Raw genomic sequence first — 14,254 nt, 5'->3', positions numbered from 1 at the left:
TTTTTCATTTTTCAATTACAGTTTACATTCAATATTCTGTATTAGTTTCAAGTGTACAGCATAGTGGTAAGACAATAATATATTTTACAAAGTGGTCCACCCAATATTTCAAGTATCCACCTGGACCCATACATAATTATTATAATATTATTGACTATATTCCCTGTGTTATAATTTACATTCCTGTTACTATTCTGTAACTACCAATTTGTTCTTCTTAATCCTCTCACCTTTTTCACTCAGCCCCCAAATTGCCTTCCCCTCTGGTAACCATCGGTAATTTTTTCTTCCTAATTAAAAAATTTCTGTACATATAACAGATTCATTTGTCTGTCTTTTACTTTGGATTGGACTTTTACTCATGTATTTTAAGAACCTTATACAAACAAAAATTAGAAATTTAGAAAACCTACATCTGCCACCGTGAGCCTAACAGCCTTGCAATAATTAAGGACTTTTCTTAGAGATCAGGGGTGATGTGAATAAATTTTTTATACTGTAAAGTGAATATAACATGTAATGTATATTTTAGTGAACTAATGTTTTTCTAATCACCAGTGATTGGTGTTACAAAATTATGACTTGGAAAATGATTGACTCAGAGTAAGAGATATACTGATGGATTTTAGTGTAACAGAATATGAAATTCATTGATAAAATTTCAGATTTCTTATTATAAATATACTATTATAAACAGGACTTGTCCTGATTTAATATCAACAGTGAATATGAAAAATTATCTGTTAAGATTTTAACTACTTCTGCCTTTTCAAATAAATATCTGTATAAGATTGATTTTCTTTATATATTTCCAACAAAATTACATATTGCAAAATGTAGAATGCAGAAGCAGATATCAGAATCCAGGTATTTTCTTTTAAGTCAAACACTAAATAGATTAGCAAAAATGTAAAAAATGACCTCTTCACTAAATATATTTTTGTGTTAGAAAATCTAGTTCTTTTATATAAATGTTTTTGTGCTAATGTGTAAGGGGTTTACTGTTACCTTTAAACAAATTAACACATAAATATTTTAATATATTTTCAGTTTTAACTTCTAATATGTTAAATATTGATATGTTTAACTTGTGTAAACAAAAATTCTTTGGGGTCTTCTATAATTCTGAAGAGTATAAAAGGATCCTGAAGCCAAAAGTTTTAGAATCACTGGTTTAGTGATTGATAATAGGCTGGTGAGCTAGGCTTCAGGTATTCTGTCACTTAGTAACTATGTAATCTTAGACAAGACACTTAATGTCTGCCACAGTTGTCTCATCTGTAAAATAGACATAGCCAAAATAGCTACTTCATGAGGTCATTATGAGAATTAATTCAGTTAATGTAGTAAAGCTTCTAGAAGAGTATCTGTCACATAGTAAACACTATTAACTTTTTATGTTAAAAAAGAGGGTGCATATGAAAACACCCATCATACTTATTGGTGAAAAGTAAAAACTTTCCTCCAAAGATCAAGAACAAGAAAAATATGTCTACTCTTGCTGCTTCTGTTTAATATGAGTGTAGTGGAAGTTCTACCCTCCAGTTTTACGATAGATTAAACATGATAGTGAAATACAACATTTAGGCATCATGTCTTTTTAAATTAAATTTATTGAGGCGACATTGGTTTTAAGTTTATACAGGTTTCAAGTGTACATTTCTGTGATCCATGATCTCTATATTACACTGTGTGCCCACCACCTAAAGTCAAATCATCTTCTTTCACCATATACTTCGCACCCTTTACCTTTAACTACCTACCCCCTCACCCTGCATTCCCTCTGGTAACCACCATATTGTTGCTGTGTCCATGAGTTTCAGTTTTGTGACAACATGGAATGACCTTGAGAATATCATGCTAAGCAAAATAAGTCAGAAAGAAAAAGCTAAGAACCATTTATTTCACTCATATAAGGGATTGTGTCTTATTTTGGACACCTAACCTGAGTGTCTAACCTTTCAGGTGTGGTCTCCAACAAGGGTCAGTTTCCTACGGCTGGGGGAGCCCAGGAGCTGTTTCAGTGCACAGGCCCAATGTGCCGCTATGCTGAAGACCTGGCCCCCATGCTGAGGGTCATGGCAGGACCTGGGATCAAAAAGTATGTTTGCTTCTTTTCTTTATTTCCTCTCCTTCCTGTCCATACCTATTAATTCTTCCTTTTTTTATTACAGACATACAGGTAAACTTCCAGTCCTCAGCCAAACAATTAGAGGGGCTTGTTTTGTTTTGTTTTGAAAGAGAGCTTCTGCATATGGGGATATCATGCTTAACAAACTGGGAACATAGTTTGTAAAAATATTATACTGTGGAAAAATCTGACACAAAGAGAGGCCTGTTTGGGGGATGAAAGCAGTGGATTATTGTTGTTCATTTGGCAATTTGAATATATAGACTTATTTCACTTTAAATTAAGATTTTCTGGTACTTATGCCATCTATCACCACACATGTTTTCCAGACTCCCTGGGACATTGGTACAGCCTAGAAATCTCCCTGTTTCCCTTTATAGATTTTTATCATGTTTTCCACAGCAGCAATTTCAAAGTGTTTTTCTTTCCAGAGAAACTATGAGGAACTCATCTAACTTTTGCATTCAGTAATGACCCCATACTATACCTCACCAAGAAAATTCAATCCATGGAACTCTCTGCAGTTCCTTACATCCAACTTTCTAGTTCCCCAGCCATTAATTTCTCATTTCTCCTTTTAGATTGGGGAATATGTCTTTCTTTTTGCTTTGGTATATAAATACTTTCACCTATGCTTTGGGTCTTATGTTCTGGTACTCTCTCAGCTCTTTATTCCATTCCTTGTCTCACCTTCTATGATTTCAACCTCATATATCTATAATATACATATGTGTACATATACTGTATACACACACACATATATATATATGATCTGTCCAGAAGGTATCCAGTCATGTAATATGAAAAATAGAGACATTTTTGAAGAAGATACAAGATACAAGAAACATTGTACAGAGGACAAAAATGCCTCAGTCCCCTTCAAAATAAGAAGCTTGGGACCTCACAAGTTCTCCCATTTGCCATCAGCTTCCCCATTGTATTTTCCTGAATCTCATCAACAGTCTGAAATCTCTCTCCTTTCAAAGGTGATTCAAGTTTTGGGAAAAGACAGAAATCTCAGGGTGTGAAATCTGGGCTGTTGCGGGGCTGAGTCACCTGGGTGATTTGATGTTTCACCAGAAATCTGTGCATGAGATGTGATGCATGAGAGAGTGGGTTGTCTTAATGAAACTGCCAATCACCAGTTGCCCATAACTGCAGCCTTCTGAATCATCCAAATACTTTCTGCGGAGGAATGTTCCAGCTTAATGCAAAATTTGATGCAGATTTGTTGCTCTACTCAGTCATTTTGTTTTAGATTTTATTTATTTATTTTTAGAGAGAGGGGAAGGGATGGAGAAAGGGAGAGAAACATCCATGTGCAAGAGATAAATTGATTGGTTGTCTCTTGTACAGTCCCCAACAGGGACCTGGCCTACAACACAGGCATGTGCCCTGACCAGGAATCAAACCAGTGACCTTTCGGTTCACAGGCCAGCACTCAATCCACTGAGCCACACCAGCCAGGGTGCACTCAGTCATTTTGAATGCCACGGCCACACAGTACACATGCTCACTCAACAGCATCTACTACCCGTACTGAGTATTACAGTGAGGTCATCATTGTTCATGCATGTGCATTCCAGTCCACTGTCCTTGGCTGCCAGGTTACATCAATGTCAAACAAACCATCCTCGTTATATTAAAAATGGCTAGACTTTTTCCAGACAGACTATATATCCTATTTGTTATCACTAAACATGCTTAAACTACATACTGATTTATACCTTTCCACACCTAAAACTTTATTTGTCAAGTTTTGGGACTGGCTTCCATATTAACTGTTCCTTCCTTCTTGAAATAATCTCTACCTTTGGATTTTATGATTCACACTCTTCTGATACAGCTCCTATATCTATTGTATCTATGCCTTTCCCTTTTTATATTCCTTGGTTGTTCATCCTTAAATATTCATACTCTAGAGAGTCTTGACTCACTTCATTCTTCTCTTTCCCCAACTGAGAATGACTCTATTTACACCTGCTACTTAATTACCTCCCATACACAGAAGATTCACAAATCTGTATCTCCAGTTTGTTCTTTTCACCTTAGCTACAAGAATGTGTATTAACTGGCATACTGGACATCCCAGGGACCTGAAACTGAATATGTCTAAAACTGATTTCATTCTTTTTCCAAACCCCACAAAACTGATTTGCTATTTCTATTCTTTCTCAATTCCAGTGAGTGTACCATGATCAACCCACTAACTAAAGCTTGATTCCCCATCTCTATCACTGCTTATATCTAAGCAATCTCCAGTGAAGATTATCTGATAATTATTTCCTACACCATTACATTTCTAACACCATGGTTACAATTCTGGTATAGGCTACAATAATTTCTTACCTGGATTACTACCAGAGCCCTCTGACTTCTCACTCCATCTTCAGTCTTAACCATTCCAAACTGTTCTGTCTCTTGTAGGCAGAATAATGTTCTTAAATGAAAATCTGAATTGTAAAGAGTTACCACTACTTCTGGCACAAAATTATTTTTAAAAAACTCCACTAAAGAAAAAACTCAATTGTTAGGATTACTAGTGAGTATATATAAGTATTTTGTTCATACTAGTCTCTTTTTATTCCTCCACAGATTAAAACTAGATGAAAAGGTACATCTAAAGGACTTGAAATTTTACTGGATGGAACATGATGGTGGTTCATTTTTAATGTCCAAAGTGGACCAAGATCTTATTTTGGCTCAGAAAAAGGTAATTATAAATAGAATCTCTTTAATGGAATTCATATTTAGGCCAATAGATGCCATTCTCACTCTTCCTTCACTGTTTACCAGATATTTCTGTGTCAGTATGCAGAATTAACGTGATCACAATCATTGTACTAAGTAATTTTTGGTACAATTTTTATAGTTATTTTTGACATTTTATTTGTCTCTTGATAATAAAAAGGAAGGTTTTAAAAATAAAATATAATAAAGCAAATAAGTTCTTTAGAGGTATCTGCTACTATTATTTTGTAATATCTGTCTGGTTACTCTTCTATGCTTATGTGTAGATGTAAATTTTATATAATTGAGATCACATCACATATGTAACTATTCTAATCTGCTTATTTTAAAATATTTCTATAGTAAAATGAAATAATAAACAAATTTGTCTTTTCAAAAGCAAAAGCTCATTTGAAGAAGAGTAATAAGAACAAGAGCCCTGTCAAATTTTAAAAATACTTTTAAAAAAATACAGTAAATCAACATGTGACACCATTAAAAATAACACAGATCATTATTTGGAAAACAAGTAATTGTATATCTCTAACATCAAGAAAATTCATGTAAAAACTCTCACAGTAAGGTTAACAAATGTCATAATTAAAGTCATGTCATCCCTATATCAGAATCATCCCCATATATCAGAAACAACTAATAGAAAATGATTTTACAATACCTATGAATTAGCTGAAATATATGTGTGAAATCTAAATGAAGACAATTATAAATTTGAGTGCTATAAAAATCATTTAATATCAGAAGACAGACATGGCAACACATTTTCTCCTGGCCTGAAGCTTCTGTTGAGAAATCTTCCAATTACATTATGGGATTCCCTTGTATCTAATTTCTCTCTTTGCTTTTGCTGATCTTAAAATTCTTTTTTTCTCTTTGATTTTTGACAATTTAATTATAATGTGTCTTGGTGTAGCCCTATTTGTGTTCAATCTATTTGGAATCTTATGGGCTTCATGAGTATGGGTGTTCATTTCTTTCCCAGGTTCAGGAATTGTTCTGTGATTATTGTTTGAAATATACTTTCTGTCCCTTTATATTTCTCTTCTCCTTCTAGAAATCCCATAATGAGAAATTTATTTTCATTGTGTCCCATAATTCTCATAGGCTTTTTTCATTTTTTTAAAAATGCTCCTTTGACCGGGTGATTTCTAATGATCAAGTCACTGATTCTTTCTCCTGTATGGTCAAGTCTACTTTTGAAACTCTCTATTCAATTCTTCAGTTTGATTATTGTATTTTTCTTTATTTAGGATTTTTTGGTTTTATGGTAGCTCTTTCTTCGTTGTACTTCTGTTTTGTTCATGTATTGTTTTCTTAATTTTGTTTACTTGTCTGTGTTTTCTTATAGTTAACAAAACTTTCTTAAGAAGATTATTCTGAATTCTTTGACAATTTATTGATCTCTATTTCTTTAGGTTAGTTATTTGAGCTTTATTTGTTTCTATTGGTGTTGTCATATTTACCTGACTTTTTGTGATCCTTGCTTTCTTACATTGTTATCTGTGCATTTCAGTAATTGGACATAGACAGATCTTTATCAGCCACCTCAGTTCTGATTTTTGGGTCTATTCTTCAGCAGGAGTGGCTGCTATTATGGAGAATGCTGTTTAAGCTCTGAGGACAGGCATAGGTGTTCTGCCTCTGGCTGAGAGCAGTTAGATAGGACTGCTGACTTGTTTTCCCATACAAGCGAGGATGTAGGATTGGCTCTGTGGTTTCCTGGATTCTTTGGTTAGTCTTAGTAGATGGTCAGGAGTGGGTACTATGTTTAGTTGTAGATGGGGCCATGAATTAGCTTCCCTGCCCTGACAAGGCATGAGTACTGAACTCTGCACCCATACAGCTCATTGTTTGGATGACTGAATCAGGCCTGAGTATACACCAAATTCCCTGGTCAGGTTTGTTTTTCAGATGGGAGTAGCCATGGGCTGAGCTCTCTCTTCAAGTGACATTGTACATATGATTGTTAAATAGGCTACACAGCTTCCTATGTGCTATGGTTAGGTTCACTGTTGGACGTGCTGAAGTCTGTATTCAGCAATGTGTGAGGCTACACATTAGATTCCCTGCCTGGCACAGTGGAAGGAGTGTCTATAAAGTTGGCACAGTTCTTTGTTTTCTTAATAAAACCAAACTGCATCACAAGTTCCCTGGCCAAACAGGGCCACTGGCTTTGGTTTGCAAAATACTGGCTTTGCTTGCCTCCTCTTGGCTCCAGCACCACTGGGTTGCATAGCTTCCAGAAATTGTCAACTGCCCTTTTGGTCAGATGGGGACAGAAGCCACTCTCAACAACAGGTGATACTAAGTCTTAGCTCCCTTGCAATAGGTGGGAGGGTGAGGGGCCACTCCAGTTTACTCTCAATTTTCCAGACAGGCTCTCTGGTTGGGAGGGGCCAGAAGTTACCATCAGCTTTGGCTATGATTTAATATCCCTGACTCTTCATAGTAAGGGAGCCATCATGCCTGGTACTAGCTTTCCTCTGAAGATGGTCACTTCTGCCCTCTTGACCCTAGGCTGGAGTGCTACACTCTATGTGGAATGCCCCATGCCACATAGCTTCTAGGAGTTGCCACTAGCACTCTGGTTCAATGGGGCCTTAAGTTACTCTCCAGAGGGGGTGGGGCTATGAATCTACTCCTTGTCTGGGCATTAGCAAATTGGGCTCTTGGGCTAGCAAAACTCCTCATTTGAGGACTCAAATCAGGTATATCTGCACCCTGCTGAGTTCCCTGGCCAGATTGTGCCTATGACTTTGTTCTCCAGATGAACAAAGCCATTGGTTGTGATTACTACTTGGCATGGAAGGTATCATCTTGGTCTGCCAAGATCTGTGTTCTGGTTGTTTCCAGCCCCTTTCCCCATCACATATTTGAAGTGGTTGTGCTTCCCATATTACCTTGAAATACCTGTGGGGCAAGACCAGACTAGTAGCTTGACAAAGTGAATTTATCTGCTGGGAGGGTACTGATTGTTTCCATTGGGTTCTCGTTTTCAACCAGAGGAGCTTGAGGCTCAGGAGTCGCCTCGGTGTACGGTGCTGCTCTAGTCTTCGGGAGGAATAATACAGTCAATGTGTAGCCCCTTCTGTTACCTTTCTGAAGTAGTCTGTCTCATCTCTGTGGTACAGAGGGTTGCTTCAGCCTCACATCCATGTTTTAGGATTCTCTCAGTGGTGTCTTGTCCTTGAGTGTTAATTTTTCTTGTGAGGGAGAATAAAATCAGAAATGTCCTATTTTTCCATCTTGGTGACATCACTTCTGAGCTAATCCAGTCTTCCTTCTATACATAATTTTTTAAAGAATTTTTATCTCAAATAAATGTTGAGTTTTGTCAAATGCTTTTTCTGCATCATTCAAGGTAACATGATCACTGATTGATTTGTATATGTTGAATCATCCTTGCATCCAAGTGTAAATCCCAATAAATCACAGTGAATGATCTTTTTAATGTGCTGTTGAATTCAGTTTTCTATTATTTTGTAAAAGGTATTTACACCTATGCTTATCAGGGATATTGGCATGTAGTTTTCTTTTCTAGTAGGGTCTTTTCCTAGCTTTGGTATCAGGCTAATTTTGGCCTACTAAAATGAGTTCAGGAGTGTTCCCTCTTTGTTGACTTTCTTTTGTAGACTTTAAGAAAGGTAGCATTAATTTTTCTTTAACTGTTTGGTAAAACTCACATGTGAAGTCATCCAGTCTGGGGTTTTCTTCACTGTATATTTTTTAATTGAAGTTATTGGGGTGACATTGGTTTACAAAACCATACAGGTTCCACATGTACAACTCAACAAAACATCCTCTACGTACTGCATTGTGTGCTCATAGCCCAAAGCAAAGTGCTTTCCATCCCCGCTTATCCCCTCTTTGCACTCTTCTGCCTACCTCCAACCACCTTTCCCTCTGCCTGTCTGTGTGTCTGTAATACATATATATTTAATCCCTTCACCTTGTATTCACCCAGCCCCTCAACCTCCTTTCCACTGACAGCTGTCAGTCTATTCTATGTATCTATGCTTCTGTTTTTGTTTGTTAAATTATTTTATTTATTATATTCTATATATAAGTGAGATGATATGGTATTTGTCTTTCTCTGACTGGCTTGTTTAACTTAGCATAATAATCTCCAGGTCCAGTCATGCTGTTGCAGAAGGTAAGATTTCCTTCCTTTTTACAACCCATTAGTACTCCATTGTGTAAATGTACCACAGCTTTTTTTATCCCCTCATCTACTGATGGGCACTTGGACTATTTCCAGATCTTGACTATTGTAAATAATGCTGCTATGAACATAGAGGTGCATATCTTCTTTGGAATTCGTGTTTCGGGTTTCTTTGGATAAATCCCCCGAATTGAAATTACTGGGTCAAAAGGTAGTTCCATTTTTAATTTTTTGAGGTGATTCCATACTATTTTCCACAGTGGCTGCACCAGTCTGCATTCCCACCAACAGTGCACTAGGGTTCTCTTTTCTCCACAACCTCACCAGCACTTGTTGTTTGATGATTTATTGATGATAGTCATTCTCACTGGCATGAGGATATATCTAATTGTATTTTTTTCCTTTTTTAAATTTAATCTTTATTTTATTTTTCCATTACTACTTAGTCTCCTTATATCCCTCTCTCCCCAGCAATCACCACACTGTTGTCCATGTCCATGAGTCCTTTTTCCTTTCTCCTCAATCCCTCCACCCCCTAACCTACCCCACTACTAGCTGTCATCTGCTCTCCATGTATGAGTCTGTCTCTATTTTGCTTGTTAGTTCACTTTTGTTCATTAGATTCTACATATAAATGAAATCATATGGTATTTGTCTTTCTCTGACTGGCTTATTTCCCTTAGCATAATGTTTTCCTGGTCTATCCATACTGTCACAAAGGGTAAAATTTTCTTCTTTTTATGGCTGAGTAGTATTCCATTGTGTAAATGTCCCATAGTTGTTTTTTATCCACTGATCTACTGATGGACACTTGAGCTACTTCCATATCCTGGTGATTGTAAATAATGCTGCAATGAACATAGGGATGCTTATGTTCTTTTGAATTAGTGTCTTGTATTCCTTTTGATATAGTCTCAGAAAAATACAAAAAGACTAAATTTTTTTTAAAAAGAAAAAAAAAAACAATTAGATATCTCCTCATGCCTGTGAGAATGCTGTTATCAATAATGATTAGTAACACCGAACATCTTTAATATGTCTATACTGGAAAATGTTCCATGTGCACTAGAAGAATGTGTATACTTCTTATTGTTAGAGTATTCTGAATTCATCTCGGGTTTTTTTTTTTGGTCTATAATTGTTGTTTGTTTCTTTTTTTATATAATTTTTAAAATTGTTGTTCTGTTATCATTGTCCCAATTTTTCCCCTGTTGCTGTTCACTGTCATGTCCACCCCCACCCCCACCCCCACCCCCAACTCCCACAGTCAATCCCACCCCATTGTCCATGTCTGTGGGTCATTTATACTTGACCCTTCCCCTTTTCCCTCCCTTCTTCCTCCCTCTACTCTCTGGTCACTGTCAGTCTGTTCCTTCTTTCCATGCCTCTGGTTCTATTTTGCTCATTTGTTTGTTTTGTTCATTAGTTTCCTATATTAGGTTAGATCATATGGTATTTGTCTTCTACCACCTGGCTTATTTCACTTAATATAATACTCTCCAGTTCCATCCTATAGTGTTGTTTAAATAGGCTTTAGCAGCATCCCCCAGAGTTTTATATGTTATGTTTTATTTTTATTTCGAGGCAATTTTTATTTTCCTTCTAGTTTATTCTTGATGTATTTGTTATTCACAAGTGTGTTGTTTAATTTATACATATTTGTAAATTTTCCCAGCTTTCTTTATTTTATTGTTTTCTAGTTTTCTACTGTTGTGGTCAGAAAAGATAATTATTTTTTCAATCTTCTTAAACTTGCTCAGACTTGTTTTGTGTGTTATCATATTATGCCGGAGAATGCTCCATGTGCACTTGAGAAGAGTGTGTGTTCTGCTGTTGTTGGATGAAATGTCCTATGTATATCTCTTAAATGCATTTGATATAGACTATGTTTCAATTCCTACATGCCAGGGAGGTTACTCTTGCTGTTGCCAGAAGCCTCAGCACTTGCAGTGTCACTGTGGGCGTTGGGATTGCCTTGGAAAATTCCTCCCTCTCCTCTGCTTTCTGACTGTCCCTATCCCTCTCCAATGTCATGCTTGACTATCCCTCAGGCAGACCGATCTTACACAAATAATCTCACTCACATGTATCTGTACAGTTTCGCACTTTCCACGTCTGAGATTAGGGATGTGGCAACTTTGCTGACTCCCTTGGATCTGAAACCCCACCTAGGTTCCATTTGTTGGTTTCGAATGCACAGGCATGCTAGAAACCTCTTGGGTCCCTTGGTGTAATGTGCAGAGCCACTTTTGTTAATCTACGGATGTCAAATTCATTTTATAAATGGAGAAAAAGAGAAGTTACTTGCACTGCCATAATGCTGACAACAGTGTAATGAATGCCATAGCCTTCATTTTTGAAGTACAGTTTTGCCGTACATTTTGTTCTTGGTTCACAGTTATTTTTTCTTTTAGCTCTTTAAGATTTCTGCTAAGAAAACCATTCATCCTTGTAGAGGGTCCCTTGTATGTGATATGTCACTTCTCTTGCTGCTTTGAAAATTCTTCTTTTGTGTTTGATTTCAAGAGTTTGGTAAAATATACCTCACTGTGGGATTCTCTGGGTTTACCCTATTTGGAGTTTGTTGAACTTTTTGTGTTTGTGTATCAATTTTTTTTTAATTGGGGAGTTTTCAGCCATTATTTCTTAAAATAATGTCTATGTCTCCTTTTTTCTCTTTTTTCTTGGGACTTTCATAATATGTATATATATTTCTGCTTGATGGCATCCTATTAATACCTTAGTCTCTTCATATTTTTAAAATTATTTCTTTTGCTCCTCAGACCCAATGATTTCAAATGATCTGTCTTCAAGTTTGTTTTGTTGATTTATTATTCTGCATGTTTTGGTCTTCTGTGGAACCCTTTTAATGAATTTTTCAGTTCACTTACTATGTTTTTTAGTTCCAGAATTTCTGGTTGTTTCTTTTTTTTTTTTTTTTTTTTTTTTTTATTTTGGTTTTTCAATTACAGTTGTCCCCTTTTCCCCCAATTTCTCTCCCCCACCCAGCCCACCCCCTCTCCCGCAATCATATCCCTCCCCGCTGTCCATGTCCATGAGTCCTTCATACAGGCTCTTTAATTAAACCCTTCCCTTACTTATCCCCCTTCTCTCCCTCTCCCCTCCCCCCTATTGACTGCTACTCTGCTTTTTGTTCTATTTAGTTCCTTTGTCTGTGTTGTTCTTTAGTTTCCTGTATTAGGTGATATCATATGGTATTTTTCTTTCTTTGCCTGGCTTATTTCACTAAGCATAATTCTCTCTAGTTCCATCCATGTTGTTGCAAATGGTAGGAGTTCCTTCTTTCTTTCTGCTACATAGTATTCCATTGTGTAAATGTACCACAGTTTTTTGATCCACTCATCTACAGATGGGCACTTAGGTTGTTTCCAGCACTTAGCTATTGTAAACAGTGCTGCTATGAACATAGGGGTGCATAAGTTCTTTTGAATTGGTGTTTCAAGATTCTTCGGGTATAATCCTAGTAGTGGAGTCGCTGGTTCAAAAGGCAGTTCCATTTTTAATCTTTTGAGGTAATTCCATACTGTTCTCCATAGTGGTTGCACCAGTCTGCATTCCCACCAACAGTGCAGTAGGGTTCCCGTTTCTCCACATCCTCGCCAGCACTTGTTGCTTGTTGATTTGTTGATGATGGCCATTCTGACTGGTGTAAGGTGGTATCTCATTGTGGTTTTTATTTGCATCTCCCTGATGGCTAATGATGTTGAGCATTTTTTCATGTGTCTATGGACCTTCTGTATGTCCTCTTCGGAGAAGTGTTTGTTCAGGTCCCTTGCCCATTTTTTAATTGGGTTGTTTGTTTTCTTGATGTTGAGTCGTATCAGCTCTTTATATATTTTGGAAATCAGTCCCCTGTCTGTGATGTCATTGGCAAATATGTTTTCCCATATGGTTGGTTTCCTTTTCAATTTGCTGTTGTTTTCTTTTGCTGAGCAGAAACTCTTCAGTTTGATGTAATCCCATTTATTTATTTTTTCCTTTATTTCTCTTGCTTTAGGAGATGTATCCGTGAAGAGATTGTTACGTGAGATATCTGATATTTTCTTGCCTATGTTTTCCTCTAGGACTTTTATGGTGTCACGGCTTACATTTAAGTCTTTGATCCATCTTGAGTTTATTCTCGTGTGTGGTGTAAGTTGGTGGTCTAGTTTCATTTTTTTGCAGGTCCCTATCCAGTTCTCCCAGCACCATTTGTTAAAGAGGCTCTTCTCACTCCATTTTATGTTCCTTCCTCCTTTATCAAAGATTAGTTGACCATAGAGGCCTGGGTTTATTTCTGGACTCTCTATTCTGTTCCACTGATCTATATGTCTGTTCTTATGCCAGTACCATACTGTTTTGATTACAGTGGCTTTGTAGTATTGTTTGATATCTGGTGTTGTGATTCCTCCTGCTGTGTTCTTCTGTCTCTGGTTGTTTCTTTATTACAATTTATATCTGTGTGTTTATATTGTAATTTTGTTGATATCATTTTATTGATTTTTGTTTGTCCGTTATGTCTTTTAATCCACTGAACATTTTTAAGAGTGTTGTTTTAAAAGCCTTTGTCAAGTAAGTCAGATGTATGTGTTTACTTAGGGATTGGTATCTGGAGGTGTTACGGCTATATAGGCGAGATTGAACACTCTGAAGCGGTGTATAAATTAAGCAAAGGATTTTTAATGATGGCCAGGAGTTGGGCAGACCCTGAGCTGGTCTCTAACATGCTCCAACCTACAATGGAGTCTAAACGCTGGGTTTTTATACTGGTGCACTCTCTTTGTTTCTTCTTTGGCGGGAAACAGCCTTAGGAAGAGGGGGCTGGGTAGGACTGCAGGAATGTCTTGGCAGTAAGAGAAACAGAAATTCGCAAGGCTATAAGGTTATCTCCAGCGGCAGCATAGCTCTTCAGCCAGGGACGAACTCCCTGCAAAGCAATTTATTTTCAAAGGGCTAGACATTCTGCAAAGCACAACCTTCACAAATGTTATAAACCAGACACAAGTAAATGGAAGGTGATAAGAGGCTGAGGTCCTTTTAGCTTGTAAATCACTAATTGCTATAACACTCCTTCTTACATTCCTTTTCCAAGGCCTTTTAGCAAGTCCTTGCTACTTCTTACAAAGAACATTTAAAGCCCTTACATACTTACATATTGAAACTTTTTACAGGGAATATTTGGTGCCCCTACAGAAGTTTATTTTGTTCCTTTG

The 14,254-nt window shown here is 36.8% G+C and overlaps 1 protein-coding gene across 2 annotated transcripts in view; it reads left to right on the top strand.

Moving 5' to 3' along the window:
• Window positions 1–14,254, top strand: part of FAAH2 (fatty acid amide hydrolase 2) — a 126,180-nt gene that overhangs the window by 76,451 nt on the left and 35,475 nt on the right. For both annotated transcript variants that reach the window (XM_090264248.1, XM_090264249.1), the window contains 2 exons: window positions 1,966–2,101; window positions 4,727–4,844. In XM_090264248.1, coding sequence (XP_090120374.1) covers window positions 1,966–2,101; window positions 4,727–4,844 — 254 coding nt within the window. The remainder of the gene's footprint in view (window positions 1–1,965; window positions 2,102–4,726; window positions 4,845–14,254) is intronic.

The sequence above is a fragment of the Furipterus horrens genome, unplaced genomic scaffold, assembly GCF_987537825.1.
Source record: "Furipterus horrens unplaced genomic scaffold, mFurHor1.1.pri manual_scaffold_17, whole genome shotgun sequence".
NCBI classification, from domain to species: Eukaryota; Metazoa; Chordata; class Mammalia; order Chiroptera; family Furipteridae; genus Furipterus; species Furipterus horrens.
This window is presented reverse-complemented; position numbering and strand designations above follow the sequence as displayed.